Source organism: Miniopterus natalensis, chromosome X (genome assembly GCF_054644295.1).
Source record: "Miniopterus natalensis isolate mMinNat1 chromosome X, mMinNat1.hap1, whole genome shotgun sequence".
Taxonomy (NCBI): Eukaryota; Metazoa; Chordata; class Mammalia; order Chiroptera; family Miniopteridae; genus Miniopterus; species Miniopterus natalensis.
In genome coordinates, this window is record NC_142103.1 from 100,152,474 (window position 1) to 100,177,616 (window position 25,143).

General features: G+C 38.5%; 1 protein-coding gene across 2 annotated transcripts in view; it reads right to left on the bottom strand.

Annotated features, from left to right (window-relative positions):
- Positions 1–1,344: 1,344 nt before the first annotated feature.
- Positions 1,345–25,143, bottom strand: part of MOSPD2 (motile sperm domain containing 2) — a 35,803-nt gene continuing 12,004 nt past the window's right edge. Inside the window, exons 4-15 of one of the 2 annotated variants that reach the window (XM_016202959.2) lie at positions 23,719–23,805; positions 21,979–22,133; positions 18,757–18,817; positions 16,554–16,592; positions 13,984–14,108; positions 11,364–11,540; positions 10,656–10,768; positions 8,545–8,641; positions 7,618–7,714; positions 7,177–7,306; positions 4,982–5,084; positions 1,345–4,175 (exon numbers count right to left, since the gene is read on the bottom strand). In XM_016202959.2, the coding sequence (XP_016058445.2) occupies positions 4,038–4,175; positions 4,982–5,084; positions 7,177–7,306; positions 7,618–7,714; positions 8,545–8,641; positions 10,656–10,768; positions 11,364–11,540; positions 13,984–14,108; positions 16,554–16,592; positions 18,757–18,817; positions 21,979–22,133; positions 23,719–23,805 (1,322 nt within the window). In that variant the 3' untranslated portion in view covers positions 1,345–4,037. Of the gene's footprint in view, positions 4,176–4,981; positions 5,085–7,176; positions 7,416–7,617; positions 7,715–8,544; positions 8,642–10,655; positions 10,769–11,363; positions 11,541–13,983; positions 14,109–16,553; positions 16,593–18,756; positions 18,818–21,978; positions 22,134–23,718; positions 23,806–25,143 lie in introns of those variants that run through there. The other variant, XM_087813583.1, reaches the window with a different exon arrangement.

The window sequence follows — 25,143 nt, forward strand, 5'->3', positions numbered from 1 at the left end:
AGACATACTGTCCCCCAGGCTGGTCATTGGTGCTTAACATAGATGTTCCAGTCTATTTCCTTTCATGTGGAAGATATTTGTGAATTCAAAACAGGAAATTAGACTGGTAAGTTCTCTGACCCTTGGTTTCCTGGTCTGTAAAATGGAGGGACTAGTTTGGATGAGCTTGCAGGTCCACCCAACACTCTGTATAACCCTATCCACTTAAGCGGGGGCCAGGGCTAGTGATTGTGAATGTGAATGGATAGCACTCCTATGACTTAGGTTAGCTTATACAGCAGAAGGTATTTTGCAGATGTAATTAAGGTTCCTAATCAGTTACCTTTGAGTTCATCAGAAAGAGGATTGTTGTGGGTGGGCCTGACCCAATCAGGTAAGCTCTTAAACAGAACTGGGCCCTTCCTGAAAGAAGAGATTTGGAGTGGGAAAAGGTCTAGGAAGCTGGGATGGAGGGAGGTGGAGACATCAGCAAAGCGAGGCCAGCCTCTCCAGGGCCGCTTTGAATGCATTAGTTCCTCTCACTCTCCCATCAGACCTGTGAAGTAGTTCCATGATTATCAGACTCACTGAGGGACGAGGGAACTGAGGCTGAAGGTCAGTTAACGTTCCCAAGTCACATAGGGAGCAAGTGGCAGGCAGTCTTACTTGAGAGCCCTCTCTCTTAACCGCCATTGCCTCTGTTGGAACAAATGGGGGTTTCCATTCTGTCCTCGGGCCAGGGAGAGAGGCGCAGCCCTGTGCCTCTGGGGGCCCATGTTGTTCTGACATCAGGATACCTTGAGTTGCTGGTGAAAGTGTAAGGGAGAAAGAGCTGAAGATTGTTGTAAAGTAACGAGCTTTCCCCACAGGAGCTCCTCCTAGAAAATTGTGGCCTTTAAGAAAGAAGACCACAGACACCACAGTAGGTGTAGCACTTCTTGTTAGGTTACCCTTGTCTCTGATGGTTCTGTATCTCTACCTCTTGTTCTGATCAGCAGACAGACCTGTCCTATTCATTTTATTTCTATGGAGCAGTAGCTGCCATTTGGACATTGTTTCTTCTAGTGGCAAGGGGACCGTGCCGACAGTCCAGGGCCTCTTCTCTCTTCACGGCATGCAGGTGTGTGCAGTGGGGGGGAGGTGGGACAGCTCTGGCGACAGGTTTCAACACGGAGCCCCAGCCAGGACGGCGAGTCCAACGCTGTGTGAAGGAAACAGAGCTCCAGCGAAGGGCAGCCAGACCCCGACCCGGGGCCAGGAAAAGGGACACGCTAAGGACAGGTCACCTGATAACACAAGTGCATCTTCGGAAGCTTGCAGGGATGTCCTTATAAAAATGCAAAGCGAGTGTAAAAGAAATTAATATGAACTGTTAAAGGTCAGAGTGAGCCGGAACATTGGTTTTAAAACGCTTTATCAATTAGAGACCAGAGATTTTTCCTGATGATATTTATTTCATAAATGCAATTATTTTCTAAAACATATTAAAATAGAAAACATGTTCTTTTGATCAATTTATACAAAGAAAATACCAATATAGTAATAAAAATACTGAAAATATATGAAAAGCACCAGAACATTAGAGAAATTACACTGGCAACAGTTTTAGGAATATATTTTTTTGCAATTGTACAATAAAGTGCTATTAAATCCAGTCAAAATTAGTGGGAAGATATAAAAAGTTATGCTATTATTATGAAATTTGAGGCTAGGTTTACCAGCAATTGCATTTTCAGGCAACTTGCAGATCAAACTAATGATATATCATTAATGTTTTCATGCAGAATCTATTAATTTCCATCCTCAAGTGAAAACAATCTAAATCTATATATATGTTGGTTCTTGGTAATTTGGTCATGAAAAAGTAATGACATGATTCAAAATAAAATAATTGTAGAGTACCAAAAATAATCATACAGATGTGATTAAATAAAACCAAATGAAGACAGAATAAAATCACATGTAAATATAGTGATTAAGACAAGTACAAAAGTTTAGATGCCTTTGATTTTATAGTAAGTTTTCAGTAATTTTGCTTAGTCACACTTAACAGACACACAAATGTTAACAAGATATGTTATTAAATTCAACTGACCAGACATTAAGGAAGAAGGTTTTAGTAAATCAATGTAATTTTCATATGAAACATTAAAGGGACACTGTTAGGATAAAACATTTCCAATTTTGACTAATTATTTCCTCATTTATTTGCTGAGGAACAAAAAACATACATTTTGGGATTTGATTATATTAAAGCCAGGAATCTAACATATAAGGGAAAACCACTGTGCACAAACACAGGGGGATACTACAGATAGTACTTAGGGTGGACTGCAGTCACTTTCACGTCTGGAGGTGGCAAACTGAAACAGAAAAACCCAAATTAAGAGAAAGTATCAGACCAGTGTCCTTTTAAGGTTTATTTCATAGGCCAGTTCTGAAGGGACTCTTTTATATGGTTCTTCATAACTCAGTTTTGGACTCATCAGCTTCTCTAGATGAAAACCGTCAACACTACACTTCAGAATAAATAAAGAAAATCTCCACACATGGCCCAATCGAAACTCACAATTAATTTTACAGGCAGACTATTTCTCCTTTCCTATAAAGTCGATTTACATGTAAACTGACATGGACTGAAACTGGTTATGCTAATGAGAACAAACTAATTCAGTAGCCTCTGCTCCTCCAAGGTGTTTCTTTTTAGGAATTTAGGAACCGTCTGGGTACTACTGTGACGAGGCAGAGAATCAGGCAAGTCACTTAGTCCTGGTCTGAAGGTTTACAGCTCATCACGAGTTGGTTTTTAGTCTTAAATGGAGAACTGACACTTGAGTGTTGCTTCTTTTTCCTTTCACCCTTATAGATACTCCACTCTTTGGTCAAGTTCCCTTTTCATGGCTGACTTTAACAAGGAACTGAAATGTAAACGAATTATACTGCCATGCACCTCAAAAACTAACTTATCAACATTTTTATCTAACCCCTTTCATTTAAGAAAAGAGGGTGAATATGAGGCAAAAGAGGACAACCAGGCCTTTATACTACATGAAGCAAATAGGTGAGGGTCCAGCCATAGTGAGCAACATGAAAGGGCATCAAAAGACTGGAAAGTAGAACTGGAGAGATTTTCCCACTGGACATCATTAACAGAATTCAAAGAAACCCCAACCAAACTCAGTTTTCAAAATTCTACTTAAATAAGAATGTTCATAAGAAACTCCGAGCCCTGGCCAGTGTGGCTCAGTTGGCTGAGCACTGACCCACGCACCAAGGGGCCGCCGGTTTGATTCCCGGGCAGGGCACGTGCCTGGACTGCGGGCTCCATCCCCGGCAGGGGGTGTGCAGGAGGCAGCCAATCCATGTTTCTCTCTCACACTGATGTCTCTCTCTCTCTCTCCCTTCCTCTCTCTAAAAATACAAACATATTTAAGAAAAAAGTCTGAGATTAATAGAAGGCAGGTTGTTAAGGAAGACAAATAAGAAAGGCAAAAGGTGGCTTGGCATTAAGTAGTTTTACATTCCAAAAGAATATTGACTACCATCTGGAAGCAACTCTCAAAATTACAGTCATGATTACAGAAATTACTCTGTATGTTTTTCCCCAATATACATGTTCTATATACACAGTATAGAAAAGCTAATAAGTTGGCTCAGCTATAATAATTATGTTATAAAAAAGCAGATTACATTCTTTTGGCTGCAACAAAGCAGGTTATAATTTTCGGTTCTGCTAATATATACACATGATAAAACTCAAGCTTTAAAAGTATTCAAATCCAAAGAAAAAATAAGTTATATCTAAAGTATTAATTTACACAGCAGATATGCATTTAATTATTTTACTAACCAGCTATATTCTTATCAATTTCTTAAGTGTTTCTTTATTCTAACAGATAACTTTCAAGACATGTATCTGTTCCCCTTTAAATGTTGCACATTTCCTTTCAGGAAGCACAGATGTGTGACACTGTTAGTAGCATGGTGGAGAAGTTCTGGGTCCTGCTTTTTCCAGCTAATGGACGAAAGAGTCATGTTTCCTACCAAGCAGCACTTCTTTAGCTGTACAACAAATAGAAGAAAGAGATGACAAAAGCAAGCAAGAGCGCTGTTAAGGAAAGCAGCAGCTGCTGGAACCAGATACAGCGCTGAACTTGGTCTTCAAGCTTTCTATTGCTTTCTAGTAAACGATTGAGCTAAACGGAAAAAAGGATGAGAGATTTGTATCAATAAAACTGGACTTCAATCATGTGAACAACAAACAGGCATATCAGGAACCCAAACGTTTACAGGATGCGCCCATCTATTCTGAAAGGCTGGTAGCTGGAAATGCAACGAGGAGTTAGACTCGTTTGGTGAGCAAACATGTATCTGCTTACTCTTGTTTGGAAAAGGTCTAATTTCTAATGAGAAAGGAGCAAAGTAATCACTTCCTGGGAGTACTGAAACCAGCTACTTGAAAAGAGAGTAGCACTCCCTCTCCGTCTTTTTTTCATTTAAATACACTACATGGTACCTCTTCTGTGACAGAATTCTTTGATTGCTCCCGCTGTGCAATATGGTTTCTAGATCAAATTAAAATGGCCAGAGCTTTGCCTCCCCCAGTGTGGCTCGGTTGGTTGGGCATCAGTACACGCACTGAAGGGCTCCGGGTTCAATTCCCGGTCAGCGCACAAGCGCGGGCTGCAGGCTCGATCGCTGGGGGGTGCGGGAGGCAGCCAATCGATGCTTTGATCTCACATTGATGCTTCTCTCTCGCTCCCTCTCTAAAAACCAATTAAAAATCTTTGAAGAAAAAAAAATGGACAGAGCTTTAAAACAGTTAGCAGATCTCCAAAAGTAACTTGCAGCTTACCATTTGTGATTTGGCTTCCCTTCACAAAAAAGAGAGCATTTCCATTGTATCTATGCCAAAGGTTTTCCTTAGGTCAGTGGGAAAAACGGATTTCTAATGTTAATTAGCATTAACAACACTGTTTTAGTTAGGAGAACGAGCACTTACTTGTAGACACATATCTTCACTGGCTTTATCTGACATGTTAAAAGCACCATCTTTTAATGTAAGAGTGGTTGGTTTACTGCTCTCAACAATATGGCATCTTAACCTATGAAAATCCAAATGAAACATAACTTCTTAAAATTTTTAATTTTTAAAAAAAGAAGTAAAATATGAAATAAAAAACCCCCAGAGAAGTATATGTAACACAGTTGAAAATACTCATTCCTTTCCCCAGATTCACCTAAAGTAGCAGCTCAGTGTGTATTTATCTTTGAAGGGGACAGAATTTGGTATTAATATTATCTTGAGCTCATTTTAAAATAAAACAAAAAACAGACACTGGAAAAGCTCTGAAACTCAGGAACTTACCCCTTTGTAAGAAGGAGTTATATTTATAAGAGAATCTCCGTTTGTAAGAGTGTCTCCCACTCTGTACCTGAAAGAAGGCTAAATCTATAAAATACTCTTATCAATGGAGAAGGCACTGACCTAAATCTATATAACAACCTTGCCCTTGTTTACTGTGCTTTGCCTGATAACCTCCCATAACTGGCTCCTTCACCCTAACATCTTTTGTCTTTAGCTGGAGACGGTATTTAAGGTGGTGGCTTGGGCCATTTGGGGGAGTTTTACTGTTTTCTGGGTCCCTCCCATGTACCCAGGATGATATACATGTTATTAAACTCCTGCTAGTTTTTCTCCTGCTATGTGTCTTTGATTGGGGGGGGGGGGGGGGGAGTCTCAGCCAAAAACCTAGAAGGGCAAAGCAAAATTATTTTTCCTTCCCTACAGTTTGTTCACCTACTATGGGACCTTCTGAGACACCATACTCATTTGGGAGCCTGCAGATTGGATCCTGGAAAAGTGGCAGAAGCTGGCAAAGGGTAAGAGTTCTTTAAAAAGTCAGCTCTCCTGAATCTCACTCTAGCATCAGGCTGAGAGGGGAATATATGTGTGAACTAGTTCCTTCTGTATAGTGATCTTGGTCGAGATTTTTGTTGAGTACTTATTTTCTGTTGATCCTTTGCCCTCCCAGAGATGGTCAGTTTTCTTTTGCATCATTTGTCATAACGAGAAGAACCATAGGCCCAACAAAATTTTCCTTTTGTCTTGTTCTGTGTCTTGAGAGCTTGGCTTTGTGACCAGTAAGACTATTCTCTCTAGAGAGATGCATGCATCTGGCAACCAGCTGAATAGGCTTGGGGATCGGAGACACAAAGTGACAAGCAGCATTCTCTTTGTCAGACTGTGCCAGCTCCCATGGGAGTTTGTCATAAGGGGCCTTTGTTGTCTCAACCTTCACTGTCTCATAAGTACTGGAAAAGTCCCATCCCAGCAGCACCTGCCTGGAGTCACAAACTAGCAGGTCTGTGACTGGGGCATCTCACATTTCTTGTGGGAAACTGGAGACATGTTTGCAGTATACCATTTTTACCACCTGAGACAATGAAGGGTTTTGCTTTCTTATGCTAACTCTGGGGGTGAGCTTTTTGATCTTGTGAGGGCTGCATTTTTGAACCCTCTGTTGGGATATCTCTTGTGTCCAAGGTTAAGCCATAAGAAGGTTTATTGGTTTGAGTAACTATTGAGATTAATATAAGATCCTACTCATCAGTGGCCAGGCTATAGATCCTTTGACTTGGGAAACCTTCTATGTTTGGAAAAAAATTTAGTGTGCTCTCATCCTGAACAATTGTCTTATTGGTGTCTATGGAAAGACCAAATTGAAAGGAGGACACGAAGGAGTATGGCAAAGTCCCTAGCCTTAAGGACTTCTTTAGTAAGATGGAATTACAAGGCTCTTTTTACCTCCACTTTCAGAAGATACCGATCAAATTTAGAGTTAAAAAGATCAGTGGCCATTCAGTGCCTATTCATAGGGACTTGGACTGGCTGCTAAGCCACATTCTTCCTACCCATGATTATACTGAAGTTATCACACAGGATCTGTGTTTTGACACATCCAGATTCTTGGCACTGGCCTGAAAGCAAATATGTGGTATTAGCAACCATCTTGAGAAACTCCAGGTCTCATTCACCTGGGCGCCCCCACAGCCTCGCAGAACTCAGGGCCCACGCCAGATGCCTCAATGTCCGCCAGACTCCAGAAGGAAGGTCTGCCTGCCTAGCCCATGTAGGCACATTTCTCTTGCTGATCCTTGCCACCACATCTGAATACTTGTGAGTAAAAAGCATACCTGTGCTCCATCACTTTGTTTTTGGGAACTTCTTTCCAGAACTGAGTCAACTCTGCTGGGCCTGTGCCAGAGGCCTGTTCCATTTCCGCAGCCATTATCAGAAACCGGTCTTGGGCAGAGACAGCAAAGCCTGCGCCCCAGAAGGGGAAAGACGTGATCAGGGGTCTTTACCACGGATGAGGCATGAGGCTTAAGGCGCCATCCAGAAAAACAGTAAGGGAGGCAGGGATATGGAGCTACTGTAAAAAAGGGTAAACATTCTAAATGTTCATTTTTTGAAATTCAGTTTCAACTAGTATCCGTTTAAACAATTTTACTTGTTAAAAAACAACTAAAGATTATTTAGTGCAGGGAAGGACTTTAGAGACCCATTTGCCCATCTCATTTTACACGTGGGACAACAGATGCCTACAGGGCAGTGGCTGTCATGTGACAACTTACCCCCGTGGGGAGACACAACTATATCAATTGATGCACCAGGGTCACAGCTGCTGTTGCTAGGCTTGACTCTGTATTTCTCTGGAGCAGTTGTTCTCACCTGTTTATAAACACAGTAGTCACATAATAACCTTTATGCTTTTTGGAGAAATGGCTTAAAAAGGAACTTTAACAAAATTAGCAGTTAATAATCAATAACCGAAATTTACAAAATAAGCTTTGGTGATTATGCATAGAATGTATCTTTCCCCACTGCTAGGAAAAAAGCATCTCAAGCTATTTAAAAAATATTCACTCATTTTTTTAAGTCCAATCGTTACTTAGCCTTCCTCTTAAATAAAATAATTACATGTGCCAAACACCTGAATTTAATACAGAAATTCAAAAAACTGAACGCACATGTTACAGTAGTGTTCAGAAATTTAAAAAACAGCAGATAATCAAAGGACATCTAAACATCTGAGTGGTTAGATTTAAATTAAATAGATGATTTAAGGAAGTAATGCCTGCAGCTCAGTCTTGTTATACTTAATGCTCAGTAACAGGTTAGTATCCAGAATAAACTAGTACTCCTGAATATACTCTACTGGGGGAGAAAATGAACATTTGATTTTACAGTTTTATTTTTCACTATTATTAAGAACTATTCATAAAATGAAGAGTGATTTTCCTTGGGTTTTTTATTTATAACAAATTTTAAACCCTGGGATTACTTTAGGCATTAGCCTATTACTGTAAATAAAAGACTCAAATACAGATTCCAGAAAAAATTTTGGATAGAAGTAGAAGGCAGTATAACATGCCTAAAAAGATCATAAATAAAACCATTGTGTAAGTTCAAAATTATCAATCTTTCAATTAAAATATGTCTAAAATCTCTTCCCATTTCAAATTTTCCCACATAATTTATCCTATCTTTCAGAAATTTACCTTAAACGCCACTATGTTTTTAGTTACATTTGTCAGCACTATTAAAGTTTTCTTCTCTCCAGATTCTGTACTTCCAAAATACAGTTCTTCCGCTGGGCTAAGTGATGACAAAAACATAAGGCATTTATATTACTTAAAATAAATGGCAATCTAGTCTAGCTTGAAGAAAAACATTTGGTTAATATTTTATGCTCATTTGTATAAATAAATTTTATCAAAAAAGACAAATTACAAAATAATTACCTAATATATTTTGTATTTTAATCTTATTGATCCAATGCATGCTATTTAAAAAGTCCTATGGTTTCCCCAAGATCAAAAGCAAAATAAGAAGGAACAGAGAGAGAGAATTAGGAAGATTCTGAATTAGTCCTATAATCAGCTCCAACTTAAGGTGCACTTGCGTGAACTCTTTGGAAGGTTATAGGTAATAATCAAAGCAAACACGGAATTGCTGCTTCAACTTCATCTAATTACAAACAGATTAGAGTGGAGCATATTTTTATACACCAACAGAGAAGAGCATAACTTAAAAAGAAAGCTCATTAGAGATGTATTCAAGTAACAGAATAATTTCTTACTAATAAAGCCTTTTTCTGTGCAACAGGGAAGAAGAAAAATAAACACAAATAAAATCTAGGGTGAGAAGTGCAGGAAGAACTTGTCAGGCAGTAAAATCAGAGAGCCTCAAAATGCAAATTTTACTATTCTTGGCCACTGTCATGCCCAGCACCTAAAATGAAAACAAAGAGACTTCAGCAAAGTTACACTGTCCAAACTGCATCAGGTGCCTCCAAACAATGGGAAGGACAGCATTTTTGTTTTAGAAAAAAAGGTGAATTCTTCAGATAGCTCTTGACGTAGAGCTATACCTTTAAACAGACTCATGTTATATCAGGAATGGCTTCACCTCAGAGATGCTTATTCATCCAGAGAGCACACATTTTTAAGGAAGTGCTCTCCCAGCGGGGCTTTGCCCAACTTTGGACAAGACAGTCAGTGAGCAGGGTTGTTGGTTTCCTTCTGAAGTGTGCCACAGAAGAGACAGACAGGTTTTGGATCTCAAAACTGCTCTCAGTAACCAGCCCAGGAACCATGAGAAGCTCTGGGGAAGCAGACATAGGTTGGGACCTTGGGCGTGTGTAGAAGCCCTGCGACTTGCCTGGGGCAGAGCCCCAAGTTCCGCTTTCGCCCTACCGAGCTCTTCCAGCCATACCTTGATATTTATAAGCCAGGACCTATGGTTTTGACAGGCCTCCAGTGAAAAAACAGTGCATAACTTCCGAAACAGTAGAGGGAAAAATAGGAAACAAACTCCAACGAGGTAAAATGGCAAAGAAAACCCACAGGAAACGACGTGCACGTGCGTTTGTTTTTCTCTCTCTCCCTCTCTCACATACAAACAGACACAAATATCCAAATATAACAGTAGTCAAAATACGTGTAAACAAACTAATCTTGTCAATTAGAGAACCTCAGATTCAATCTTTAAAAACTCTGGCTGCATTGTTCATAACAGACATACCTAAAACAGTTATATAGAAAGGTTTCGAGTAAAGGCACAGAAATGGTATATTAAGTCATCAGTAAAGAAAGACGGTATAGCAATATTAACATAAGGCTAAATAAATTTGCCAACCAAAAGCATCATTAGTGAGAAAGAGGTCTTTACATAACGATAAAGAAACAATCCTGAATTTTTGGATTGCATGACTTAAAAACAAAAATTTGGCTTTAGCTTTTGGAAGGTCAAATCAATCAGTACCTACATTTCAGTGTTGTTTCTGGCGTCTTTGAACTTGTGCAAGTCTAACAGTATCAATAAAATGAGAAAAATACATGTCATTCAAATTTACTGTTAGTATGTGAATATTCACTTTTATAACCTGATGTGATATGAGGACCTTTTAAGCATACTCAATGGAATAAATAAGAAAAAGGTAGCTAAAAATATCCACTATGTCTGGAAACCAAATTGAGTCTTCAGATAACCCTTAATTTTGTATTTCAACAGTTTCAAAAACAGTGTATAAGTTTTCTTACTTTGCAGTTCCTTCAGTATGATCAAAGTATGCTGTGCAAGCATAGCTAGTAAAATCCTCCATTATTACCTGATGTGTAATAAGGGCCCTTTAAACACACTCAGCGGTTTCTTGAAAGCTTTTGTCTTGGAATCAACTTTTTCATTTTCTTCTGCTTTGGAAGTAGGTTCGCTTAGGCTACTCTGAAGATTAAAAACAATATGAAGAAAGAAAAGATAAAGAAATTTAGTTTCATACTTGACGGTTGGGCAGGTCATTAGGTCAAAAAGTAAACGTTATATTGATTCAATGCAAATTATAATCTTTAACATAGCTTTATTATACCTAAATTATATATTTAATATATTTTAACATTACATTAACATACAGTTGAATGCCTACTATAAATATCACTATAGAAAATATAACATGGTCCTTCCCTTAAGAGTCTTTAAATTTGTTCTAAATTATGCATTTATCTTTCAAGCCCCTGATTACAAGATGACAACTAAGTGCTTTTTAAAATATGAAACAGAGAGGAAGTAGATCAAGGTAAGGTTTTAATTTTATTTCAGATAAATAAAAATATTTTAGATAAAACAATTCCTTCTGGGTGCATTTTGCCCATTTTTATACAAAAGTATGGAATCTGCCCACCCTGTCCCATGCTTCTCTTTACATTCAAAGGCGCAGACGGACAGAAAGCTGTGAATCACCCCAAATCACATGGCAAGCTGCTAGCAGAGTTGGGGCTGGGCCACGGCTTAGCACTCAGTATCATTTCAATGTTAAAATTACCTTTTTCAGAAGAGCTGTTTGTTCTTCATTAAACACTGGTTCCAGGGTTTCTTTGCCATCGCTCTCCATGTCTTCCTTGCTCGAAGCTTCGTCCTCACTGGCGACAGGCCCGTTTTCGCACAAGGGCGTCTGGAAGTCGTCGTCCACGAGCGGGGGGTAGCTGTACTTGAAAGGGTCCTGGAAGGAAAGAATCTGGATCAGCCTGCTGAAGGGTGGGCAGAAAAACAACCCTCTTAGCAAAGTTGAAACCCATTCCTTCAGCCGAGGAAACAGACTGGATTAGGCAGGGAAATTCAAAGTACATCAGAAAATGAAAAAGTCCTCAACGGCGTGGGCCAACCGGCCAGCCCTCTGTAAAACAAGCGGGCTCTTTAGCGCGCTCTTGACGCCAAAAAGAATTTCAGATGGATGAAAGCTTTAAGTGTGTCTGCGAGAGTGTGTGCGTGCGTGTGTGTGTGTGTGTGTGTATTTATTTCTTAAAACCATATAAGCTCCAGAACACACAGGAGGATTTAAAAACAAAACAAAAACATAAGCAGGGATAGCCTTTCTAATCATAGCACAAAACCTAGAAAGCATGCAAATATTGATAAAAATTGAACACACTAAAATAAATTTTTTTTAAAGGCCACAACTGGGAAAATATGCACCACACATATCAGAAACAGAAGACAGCTTTTGTTAATATATACAAATAAACGAGGAAAGAACAGCCCAACAGAAGAAGGAATAAAGGAATGATACTGTTCGTAGGAAAAGAATGAAGACTGCCTTTTAAATAATTAGAACATGCTCAGCATCACTTACAGTGAAAGAAATGCAAATTAAACTATAATGAAATATGTTTTACTTGAGAGTGGCAAAAATGAGAGTACGTGGTGCTGGCAGAAACGCGGCCCAAACGCTCACACACTAGGCCAAGGAGCATCTCTTCGGGAAGGTGGCAGCAGCCGCCAGAGCTGAGCACGGGGCGCGCTCCCCGCACGCGCGGCGGCTGCAGGCGGCCCGCAGCGCCGAGTCCGGCGAGGGGCGGGGAGACGCGCCTCTAAGCGCGGATCCGGTCCGTGATGCTGCAGCCGCAGTGCAGTCAGTATGGGAGAGCCTAAGACTAAACGACGGAAAACCCACAGGAGAATGTGAGGCGACGATCACGTAAAATAGTACAACGGCCACAGCATCCCCGGGCGGAGAGGAAGCTCGGACGGGTGGCCGCCTTGGGAAGCAGCAGTGCGCAGTGGCCTGCGGCGGGGACGCACTTTCCACTGCACTGTTACACCTTTCAGTCTCTGTTATTGTTTGCTATTTTTAAAAAATCATTGTATTACTTTTTTGGGGGAAAAATTTGTGAAAAAATAGTAGTCCTAACTACAATTTTGACTACAATCCTGAAGAAATAGACTACTAACATCAGAGACGGGATATAAAATAATCTTCTATACTCTAAAAAAAATAAATTTTACTCAATGGCATTAATTTTAAGATACAACAATTCTATGGGCAGATGCTAAAAAATGACAAGTCAGTCAAATCACCGTTTTAACTAAGGGTTGTATCAAAATGAACCATACTCTGTTTTTCTAGGTTAAAATATGAAATATGAAATCTCAGAATAGGAAAGCAGCAAACTTCAAATTAAAATATTAGTTCAAGTTGCTTTTTAATTCAAGAAAACAAACAAAGGACATACCAAATCGTTTCATCTTGCTATCCCCTTGGTTCTGGTTGAATACAATTTTGCCAGGAAGGCAGTATACAAAGTAGATTATAAAAATCAAATACAGATATTATCAATCAAGTTAACCCAAGGCATACCAATTCTACAGGTTCACAGTTTATAAATAAAGTCATTATCACAATACATTTCATTGTTATACAGTATTAAGAATTTAACACACACCTACTTACTCCTGGTCCCTTATTTTAAAGGAGTAAAATCATTTCAAAAAAATCTTGACCGTATATATTATCTTTTAACTTAAAAAATTGTTCAATAGTAAACAATTAAAAGAAAACTAAAGATACATCAAAAGGAAACTAAATACCTAATGGTTATTCATTAAATAATTTATGGTTCATCTCTAGACATTAGAATATTATGCAGCCAGGAATAAGAGTAAGACAGCTTGTCCCACTGTTTTGAAATGATCTCTAAGACATGTAAAGAAAAAGGCAGGATGCACAATAGTGGATAAATATGCTATTTGTTTAAAAGGGAGGGGAAGAAGGAAGAATTATATAAATACTATATTTGCTTATACATACATTACATATATACTACAGTTGTTTATATAGGCATACAGATCCCTGGAAATATAAGAAATGAAACTGGGGAGGGGAACAGGGTGGTTGAGATAGCAGTAAAAAGACTTTTTACTGAATACTTGTTTCTGAATACTGAATACTTCCTTATTGAATACTTTTCAGTTCAGAACCATTGAAAAATAGCAATGTAAGAACTTGAAAACTTAAAAAAATGTAACACTGCTTTCTGTTTTGGGGAATCTATTATCTTTCTTTGGATGTTATGACATTGCTTTTCCTTTTTCCTTGAGGAAGGAATACACCTAGTGTGCCATGACCCAGTCTTATTTTAGAAACAAGTTTCAAGTACTATACTTACCGTTCCACCCATGTGGGGAGGCAGGTATTCTACGCTGACATATTCCTGGACTTCATTTTTACTTGTAAACTTCAACAAACTCACTGCTTCTGGACCAAGCCAGGATTTCACAATTTTGAAAGCAGCTGAAGAAAAAACAGTCACTTTATTAAATTCTTTTCATTCTCTTTCTCAATTAATTTACTGTAGATGCTAACTCAGGTCTTCTGAAATTAGTTTGGGCTACAATTTGTTAGTGTGTATCTTTCCATGGCAGGACACTAACTTAACATGCTCTAATTCCTGTCGGCATTTGCACTGTGACTGTCCCTTACAGGTTTCAGTGGTCCATGAAGATTCAGTTCCCCTAATGTTCTCTAATAAACTCGTTAGAGTTTTGGCCTCTCCACAAATCCATCAATGATCCCAGCTACTAAGCTTTCCAGGCACTAAGTCAAAGAGCTTTGGCTGAGGGAGCAGCTGCACAGTAGTGGGGCAGAGTCCTGACCCCGCCCGAGAAGCCTGCCGGAGGCGAGGCCGAGGCCGCAGGCGGCAGAGGAGGCCCCGCCCAGGGCGCTGTGAGCTGCGCCCGCTCCGCCCGGCCCTCGGGCCTGGGTAACGAGGAGTTTACAGAATCTGCAAGAATAAACTCATCAAACCCAGCTGCTTCATAACTACATGTGTTCCGTCACGCCATTCTGATTTATACTTAATTTTTTAAACCTTGTTTTCATCATGACATTCTAAGCACATTTTAAAGAAACTAAAAGAGGAGCCCTGCATTAAATTTGCAAAAGCATCAGTTAAAAAATTAAGAAATAAAACCACATAATAATGGAAGGAGACTTGTTTTGGGGTGGTGAATACACAATACAATGTATAGATGATCTACTATAGAATTGGACACCTGAAGCCTATATAATTTTATTAACTAATGTCACCCCAATAAAGTCAATAAAAATGAAAAAAAATACCAGCATAATAAACACTGAATACAGTAGTTCAGAAAATTATTTTACTCTGGCTAACTATGCTTAAAATTTTTTACATAACACTTACATTTTCATTAATTTCTATTTAAAAAGTCTGAGTTGACATGTTTGAAGTTACCCTACTTGAATTATCTAAAGTGCTATATCTGTTTTTTCAGAACAGTATTGAGATATAATTTATATTCTATAAAATTTACCCCTTTAAAGTATACACATCATTGGGTTTTAGTATATTCACAGAGTTGCACAACCATCATCGCTCCCTAATTTAAGAACATTTTCATCACAGCAAAAAGAAACCCTCACTTATCAGCAATCTCTCCTGCCCTCTCCTCTCCCATTCCATGGTAAACACTAATCTACTTTCTCTTTATGTGGATTTGCCTACTTTGGACATTTCACATCAATAGAAGCATACGATGTTTTTTTTCCTACTGGTTTTGTTCACTCGCTCAGCATGTTTTTAAAGTTCATCCATGATATAGCATTTATTATTTAATTCCTTTTTATGGCTGAATGATTTTCCATTTTATGGATATATAGCATTTGTTTACCCATTCATCAACTGATGGACGTTTGAACTGTTTCCACTTTTCACTGTTATGAATAATGTTGTTACGAACATTTGTGTACAAGTTCTTGTGTGGACATATGGTTTCATTTCTCTTGAAGATATAGCCAGGAGTGGAGTTGTTGGGTCATTTGCTAATTTTATGATTAACTCGTTGAGGACCTGCCATTCTACACTCCCGCCGGCAATGCAGGAGGGCTCCGATTCTCCCACGTCCTTGGCAACACTTGCTACTGTCTGTCTCTCTGATTACAGTCATCCTAGTGGGTGTTAAGTACTATCTTATTTGGTTTTGACTTGAATTTCTTTAATAATTAATGTTGAGCATTTTGTCATGTGTCACTCTATTTGCATATCTTCTTTGGGAAAATGTCTATATTCATAAGGAATACTGGTCTGTAGTTTCCTCGTGATGTCTGTTCTTAGGGATATACTTGCTCAAAAAATGAACTGGAAATTATTCCCGTTTCTATTTTTTTGGAAGAGTTTACAAAGGATTGTTGTTGTTTCTTCTTTATATGTTTGGTAGAATTTACCAGTGAAGTCATTTGGACCTGGGCTTTTCTTTGTGAGAAGTTTTTTGATTACTAGTGTTTTTCAATAATTTAAAATATATATATTATGACTGTCAAAAGGGCTATGTGACTACAGAGATTCGGAGTAAATTTCAGATTCATCCCACCTTCTTCCTCAATACCTGAAGCCCATGAGAAAACTTAGCCAAGGCTTGTTTGCTATGAAATACCCAACCAGTGGGTGACAAATTGAGGCTTCTGACTATAGTTTTATCTGAATGGTTGAACATCCTAAGGCTATTTTTAGACAAGACTAGTGGGCATCTCAAGGGGGCAGAAAGTTGGCCTAATCTGCTTAGTAACAGCCTTTGAGTGTCCTACCTTTAGCCTCTTAAGACACAATATAAACAAGCACAATATAAACATTTCTAAATAACCACAGAAACATGGCCAAATTGGCAAAGGAAATAGTAAATCAGACATTTTTTTTTAGAGTATAAGCAATATACTCACCATTCATTATCCAAGGCATATCAAAGATCACTATTTTTGCTGAAAGATGAAAAAAAATTCATTGAATGTGACTTAGTACCACTATAGTAATATCACTTATACTTGACCTAGAAAAATGATGATCTAAATACAACAAAAAACGGAGCTGGTTGACTCAGTTCTAAGACAGTGAAGGGTGAGTGGTGCCAGAGCTAAACTAATTTCTAACAATGGTGAGGAGTCCACCTAGGATGGCTATGGGAAATAAATGATGCACTATCACTACCCTTTGGCAAGTAGCCTATTCTTTTGTTTATTGTTTTTGTTGTTTGCATAAAGGTACAAAAGAAAATTGTTGAGTGGGTAAATGGAGTCTTTGGATGTGGCATGTCATATTACTGCTGAAGTTCATTGAACTTTAAAACAATTTCAATGTCTAATTTATGGTTTCAATTATAATTTTCTAGAGATTATATTGTTAAACCACTCTCACAGTTGCCCCCACTATTTTAATAAATCATCGTGTTTTAGGAAGCCAAAATGATTTCTACTTTTGTTAATATTATCAGCTCCAGGAAGCCAATAAATCCAAAGTATACAGAATTATTATTTGCATTCTTAGATGAAGATGTTAAATGGCACTATTAACAGTTGTGAGAAAGAACCAGAAACCACAAAGAGGATTTTTGATATCCAATTTATTCTTCTACTCCAGAAGAATAAAAATGTAATTTCATTTTTCTCTGAGCAGAGACCCTCCTAGAATGATTATATTAATATAGGACAGTAAAGAACATGTAAAGAACAAGGTATCCACAAAGAGGTACCTGGTACTTAATACTTCAGTGTTCATCTGGGATATGTCTAAGAAGATTTGGACTCAAGATATTAAGAAATTACTAGTTACATTTCACAACAGATTTTGAAGCATAATTTAAGATTCTACAAAATTCAGTGCCTGCAAAGCTACATTATATAGGCAGAATATATACATGATCTCTACTTAATTGGAATGAATAGTATTCCAATTTATCTTTATATTGAGCCATGAATTTAATAGTTTTTCCAAAACAAAATCTTAGATGTGTTTTATAAGGTAATGATAGGACTATTTATAAATGGCTCCTCACAAACTCCATTAGACATTAATAAAAATGCAAAAGCATGCCAAAGTAAGATGAGTCAGGGACTCTATGCTTTAAAATCACCAGAGCCACAAGTCCTAAAAGACCCTATTTGTGGTGTTTGCCGGGGGTGTGCCCCGGCAGACCTGTGAGTTTCCATTTTCTGATGTCCCTGTTGCTTCTCTTTTGTCTTTTCATGTTCAACCCACTGAGGTTAAAAATATTTGAGTGTTTATGTGGGAAGTCACCTTCATTTCTCTAGGGGGAAACCATCATATAAATCCAATCAATCAAAAATGACAAGATTTAGGAGTTCTTTGTTCAGGTAATTAATGGAATAATCACAATTAAAAACAAACTCCAAATGTGAGATTCAAACACAGTACACTGTAGTCAAGTGTTTTCTCAGTGACAATTTGTAAACAGCAATTAGTAACAATGTACTTTATGTATGAGTGTTGTTTATCACAGAGTCCACTTTATCAATATTGTTTATCTGTTTCTTGTATGTAGGAGGTTCCATATAATAAATATTTTATTTTATTGATTTTAGAGAGAGAGGAAGGAAGGGGGAGAGAGAGAGAGAGAGAGATGCTGATCTGTTGTTCCATTTACTGATGCATTCATTGTTGATTCTAGTATGTGCCCTGACCGAGGATTGAACCTGCAACCTTGGTGTATCGGGGTGATGCTCTAACCAACTGAGCTACCCAACCAGGGCCCATATAATAAATATTTTAAAGTATAATAAGTATTTTAAAGGAATTTATCGATTGAAAGATTAATAAAAATGGAACAATCTTGGAAATAAATGTATGTTTTTATGTCCCTATATGTGTGTTATGTGTATGCTATAGGATGCCATGTATACAGTTTAGAACTTAAACTCTTAAAACTAACTGTAAAGGACAATGATTATTTATGAAAAATTCTCGCTTTACCTACAATATGAGCTTCAACTCTTATGAACATATTTAAGCTCTTCATCAGAAAACAAATCTTTAGCTATTAAAGTCTATAATAATATAAAGCTCCACAATTGTCAGACATTGTTTACAGTTTCTACATTTTGTATTTTTATAAAGGAATAAATTACTTACAGAGGTATTTAGGGTAATAAACCTTAAAGCAGTTGATGATAAAGCGTACAAAATCCATGTCCTAAAAACAGATTATACATTTAAATCTTTAAGACCGTCCACGTTAGAGAATTTTAAACTGCACATTTCTAAAGGTGATAAATTATTAAATACAAGTGAGACAATTATTAAATTCCTTAAAAATAAGCTCATATATAGGTATACAGATTCCCAAGGATTAAGGTTTTAAGTCATTAAGCTACTTATAATAATCAGTCCTAAAATTGAGTTAAAGAAATCAGAAGCTTAAACATCATTCATGTTACCTCAAACTAGTTAGATACCTCAGGCTGCTAAGGTAGCATGAAATTATAAAATTGATCTAAAAGCAATCCCCATAGAGAAATTCTAAAAATCTGAACAATTAAGAATTATTGAAACAGGTATGCAGTTTACAACCTGACCATTTGGGATGATAATACATATGTATTATAAATTCTGCTATATTTGTTTTATAGAGCTAATTTCTATACTTTATAATAGCTCAATAAAATGTATTTTATTAATCTTTTATTCCACAGTTAATCTGATCATATTGGCCTGCTGTATCTATTTCACTTCTAGCTTCTTTCCTCTTCTTTAGGGACCTAGAATGAGAATTAGAATTTCTGTTTATATTCAAGTGTTGTTCATTAACTTCAATTTCTGGAAGCCTTTATAAACATAGCTGTCTGGTTGGCTCCACCGCATTGAACACCGCAACATGAACTTAGGTTTAGTAGGGTTACTATTTATATGGATCGTTTCATTCCATGTTATTCCATGGCCAAAGGCTGACTTCCTAATCCTGATCAGCCACCTTATAAGGACTACAGGATGCAAGATACATATAACCAGGCAAACTTAAAGCCATCAGTTACTGAAAGGTGGGCTGTCCTAGAGATGAGAGTCTATAAAGTCATTTCTCGTATGTGAGCTGCAGCATCTTTAACTCTAGTAAACTGTAAGTAAGCATCCTGAACTATCTTAAGCATTTATTATGGGGTAAATCCTACTATGTAATAATACCTTTATAACTAATCACTATAGCCACTGTGCACAGAGCTCAATAATTAGTAGTCAAGTAAGAGTCAAAGAAATATCTCAATAACTACTTACATATAAATTTGGTTACCTGGTATATGACCTGCAGCCCCCAGAGACTTTGCCTAGAAAGTCTTTATCCAATATTCTTGTTTTCATCTTTGATGTAATTGAATGGCCTTGCTTATAAAATCCCAAGTTACTGTTAATTCAAGTGCATTTGATAGGATGTCACTGGTGTATATATGTTAGTGGGTACTACAAAAAGCTCCATGAAACGATTGGTGTGCATCTGTGAGAATGTTTTCAAGGATGTTATTCATTATCTTGTAACATGTCCTCCCTTTGAGGACCCATGAAAGACTTTTCTCTCTATTTTAAGTATCAGGAATGCATACACTTCTCCTAAGACACTGTTTTTAAAGTATGGCCTCTGAATAATTTTAAATGATTCCATTTCTCTCAGGTAGCAGGTGAAAGCTTAGAGCCAAAGTAGTGGCCCAATTCTATTTTTTAAATTTCTTGCCTTGTAATTCTCTATACATCTTTGTAAACCAACTTAAATCCTTTGCGAATTCTTAGGGTCATATATAAAAATAATTCAGTAAGATTCAAGCATTTTAAAACAATAATGATTTAAATATTTAATCATGCAAATAAACTTTATTTATAAATTAAAGATAATTAGAATAGCCTATCTTTAGTAGCTTGAAAAAAATCACAGTTCTTTGCCCCTATATTTGGCAATAAAAAAAATGAACATTTATTTTTAATGATTCTGGATTAATCATCAGAAAATTATTATTCATAAAAGATAACACAATCATGATTTATTTTTATGAAATATTTATCTAGGCATTTAGATTTAGATTTGGGGCATAAAACAATTTACTCTGTAATCTAAAACTCACTGACACAGAACTACACTGCAAAAAATCCAAGGCAATGAACTCTTAAAATACAGAGATATAGAAAGATGGAAAAAATAATCTGTGGTTCCACCACCCAAATCTACTTCTCTCTAGTGGTTCTCTCTAGTCTGTGTTTTGCTTGTGTTTTTATTTTTAATGTCTAAGGTTTCCTTTTGGGGGCTAGGTTTCACTATAATATTTTCCAGTATTACTACAAATTCTTTATAAACATCATTACACACACTCCATCAGTTAGTACACAATTTACCATTTCACAGTGTTGACAAATACATTTTTTTTCTCTAATTTTTCACTACTTTAAATGACACTCTGAAAAAGCATTTTGGTGCATAATGCTTTTTCTGTACTCAGGATTCTTTCTTTAGAATAGATTTCCAGAAGTTAGTTACCAGGCAAAGAGTATGAATGTGAACACTTTAAGATTCTTAACATACTTTGTCAAGCGGATTTTCAAAAAGGTTTTAACACTGCCCCAGGCAGGTGTGCAGATGACACTTCACTGCCACCAGAATCAGCCAAGGTTTGAATGTAAGAGACACCGGTTCTAATAAGTGTGCTAAATGGATCCCCATCCCTGCTGAAGGGTTTGTAGTTACCACTAAGGTCACAAGGGCCCAAAATAAGGACTGGTACGTTTTACTTATTTTTTAAGCTTGGGAAAATCACTTGGAGAAAACTGGTTTCCAAAGCTACCCAAGTCAAACAAACAAAAAACAAATCCAAACAAGCAAGCAAGCAATGCCAACAAAATCACAACGTGCTGTACGTGCGAAACTCAGGCGAGCATCTGGCAACCGTAAACCGCGGGATGAGTCCAATGGCACACCACGGGGCAGATGGCACTCGCCCAGCGTTTACTGCGAGCACTACCCTGCCCCAGGCACGGGGCTCGGTGCTCAGCATGTGAGCTCTGACAAAAAGCCCGCCGTTACCGCATCTACTCAGTGCCCGGACAGCCTCCACGGTCTACCTCTAGATCCTGTGTATCTCACAGGGAACATTTCTAGGAAATCTACAGTTTCAGTGCCAAGCACTGAAGCAAATGTATTTCTTTGCAAATTCCACTGTATGTTTGATTTCACTTACAATGCAGGGGAAAAATAAATCCCAAACACTACCTGGTTAGCTCACTGTATAGCATTATTTGGCTGGGGTGAATGGCAGGGAGGACAGGAGAGAGGAAGCACACCATGATAAACAATGACTTAGAGTTTTGAGAAATGCTTACTATGCTGTTGATTCCAGTTTCTGACAGGTCGAACATCACTGTGATAGGTTTCCCATTTTCTCTTTTAGCGTAACGTTCCAACCAGAATGCGATAAGCTTCTTTTTGTCCAGTATGGTTTTATGATCTTTTATATGATACTTCACCCTGATCCATACTTCCAGCAGAACATTAGATCAAAATAAGAAAAATGTTTATGGCATTATAATATTGTTTTATATCATTCTTTCCCTTTTCATTTTTTCCATTTATAATTCACTTTGTTTCTCAGATTAAAAACATCTCTTCCTTCTTTAAAATAAGAAATACTGTGTACTTAGGAACCTTAAACAGTAGGAAGAAGGGAACTTTTTCCCACCCCCTTAGGAAATAAATAAACTTCATTAGTAAGTAAGGGGGAAAGAAAATACAAGTGAACAAACAATATTTGGTAATAACCTAAGAGTACTCTTCAGTGTGCTTACCAACAAAAAAAGACTACCACTGTTTCCATCAAGCACTAGAAAAAATGCTCCATCTGGAGGAGAAGCCCGATGGAGGCAGTATGGACGGTGAGCTGGTGTCCTCCATGTGGGCGGAGTGTGACAAGGTACTCAGAGTGGCGGCCGCTGGGACAAAATGTGATGCGTGGTGAGAAGAGAAGCTAAATAGGACCCTGAATGAAAGGCTAAGGTGTTTTGATTTCCCTGCTGACAACACCTCTCAGGCAGCAGCCCAGAGGGGAGACTGGAGGAGGCAGAGAGGGCACCGCCGGGTGATGCCCCGGGAGGGCCTGGGGAGCAGGGGGCGAGCAGGGCTGGGGGAAGGAGAGGGGCAGAGCCGTGACTGCTGGCCTGGGCTGGGCAGAGCAGGCGGTGGCATGTGGGCGTTCAGCTGCGTGTTGTGTCGAGGGCAGCCGGCTGGCAATCAATCTGGTGGCACCGGTCAGTGGGCAGCTGGGCAAACACTTGCATGTACCCGGGGGCGGTGTGGGCTCACTACTGTTTGGAGGGAGGCAGCTGAAGCTGTCAAGGTACTTGACATCACCCAAGGAGGCTGTATCAGCTGGAAAGTAAGAAAAGGAAGAGAGGCCAAGAAAGGAATGAAGCCAGGGAAGCACATTTAGGGGACCAGTGGAAAGAGAAATGAGAAAGAAGCCTGAGGAGGAGCCAGCGACAGAGGCAAATGCAGAGAGTGCTCTTCAAACAGGAGCAGAGCGCACGCCACAGGGGCCAGCAAGGTGCACTGGCCCCGGGGGACGGGGCTCTGACACCCCTGCGGGTCCGAGCCTGGCTGCGAGCCATGCTGGACTTCGGGAAGGGGAGGGAAGAGAGTCGCCAGGACCGCAGGGACGAGTGTCACTGTTCCTCCTGCTTCCACACACACCGAGGAAGAAGCTAAGGGGGGCAGAGTGGGGAACTGGAAAAGAAACAGATCCACTCATCCACCATTAGGGGCTATCAAAAAAGGTTTTCTGTAAAAATATTGGACTGAATTTTAATATCACAGTCAAACTGCAAAGATAATGACTCTGAATGACATTATTTCGGCTGCCTTAGCGGGTGCAGCACTTGCCGCCGGCCGCTTCACTGTAACACAAGTGGCGAGCCTCTGATGCCCAGTCACCATGGCCCTAGACACCCCCAACGGCAGCCGATGTGCTGTGCGGTGCAAATAAAGTGCTGGCTTTTACTAATTCTGTTGAGATAGGTAAGTACACCTCAGAATCGTGAAAAGCCAGTACACAAGTTAAATATACTTACACAGCTTGTTGCCTTCTTTGTCATAACCATGGAGATAAATACCACCAATTTCCAATAGCCATCTGGGAATAGAGGATTCAGTAAGATCTAAAAAGTGATAAACTTTGATGAGTAATCATAACTTAGGGGACTTTTCAAAAAGAAACCACAATTAAAGGTTAAAATTCTATAGCAGTTCTGATATAATAAAAAGATAAAGCTTTTTCAAACATCTGGACAGAATGGCAATAAAAAATGGTGTTTCTTACTAAGTAAACAAACTAAGTAAAGACAAATGAGAGAAATGAAAACCATCCATTGCCCTTTGACACATCAGTCATTATTTATATAGACACATTTCCATGTTCTGGTTGTACTTGCAAAACATTATCACTACTGGACAATTTCAAGGAAACATGCCAGTAAATATCCACATGACAGCTTCAAAATTAATGAAAACATCTGTAGTTTTTTTCACAAAATACTATTTTTCTACAAAGTTTGACACCCAGCAGTTTAATATATTTTATAATCTTGGGGCAAGTGGAAAACACTTCAAGAAAAATGCTAGCTCCTTTAGCAGGGGAACAAAATGGGCTGCTCGGTCTCTAGTGAGGCGGATAACCAACGGCGCAAGGCAGTAAGCGCCAAGGCTTTTGTTACGTTCACTTTGAACTTTCAAAGATTTCTGTACCCCCCCCCCATCATCTATCTGCTGTTTGCCGCTAGAAACAAGCAATTCTATATAAGACAAACTATTAAGGTTAAAAGTTTATTCTGTACTTAAGTGATTTAGAAAGATGAGATTTATATTTCTTTGCTTGATTAATAAATGTTTCACTGTTCGTTGAAATTATCTACAGTTTTGACATTTCCAATCAAATTATTATTATTATTTTTTAAATATATCTTTATTGATTTCAGAGGAAAGGAGAGGGAGAGAGAGAAATAGAAACATCAATGATGAGAGAGTCATTGATCGGCTGCCTCCTGCACGCCCCGACTGGGGATCGAGCCCACAACCCGGGCATGTGCCCTGACCGGGAATCGAACCCCAATCGCCTGAATCCTAGGTCGATGCTCAACCACTGAGCTACACCCGGCTGGGCCAAATTATTTTTTAAATACTTCCCTTCTGATGGATTCCTTTTATAAGTGTGAAGACTGGGGAGAATGTCTGCTCTGGATTTGTTGACTATTTTGTATGTCTCCAGACCTAGTCACTGCAGAGTTTATAATCCTCAAGGTCAGGAAATCCTTCTTTATACCCTACCAAAGTCAGTAGTTCTGCCAGTTTCTTGGTAAATTTTTAGGAGGAGAGAGATAATGGGTAACCTTTCCTGAGAAGAGTTCTCGATATACTTGAAGACTATTATAAAACCCCCTCTAAGTTTGAAAACTCCTGTTTGTGGAGAAAATTTCAATCTTGAAGTGGGCCTGGAAATT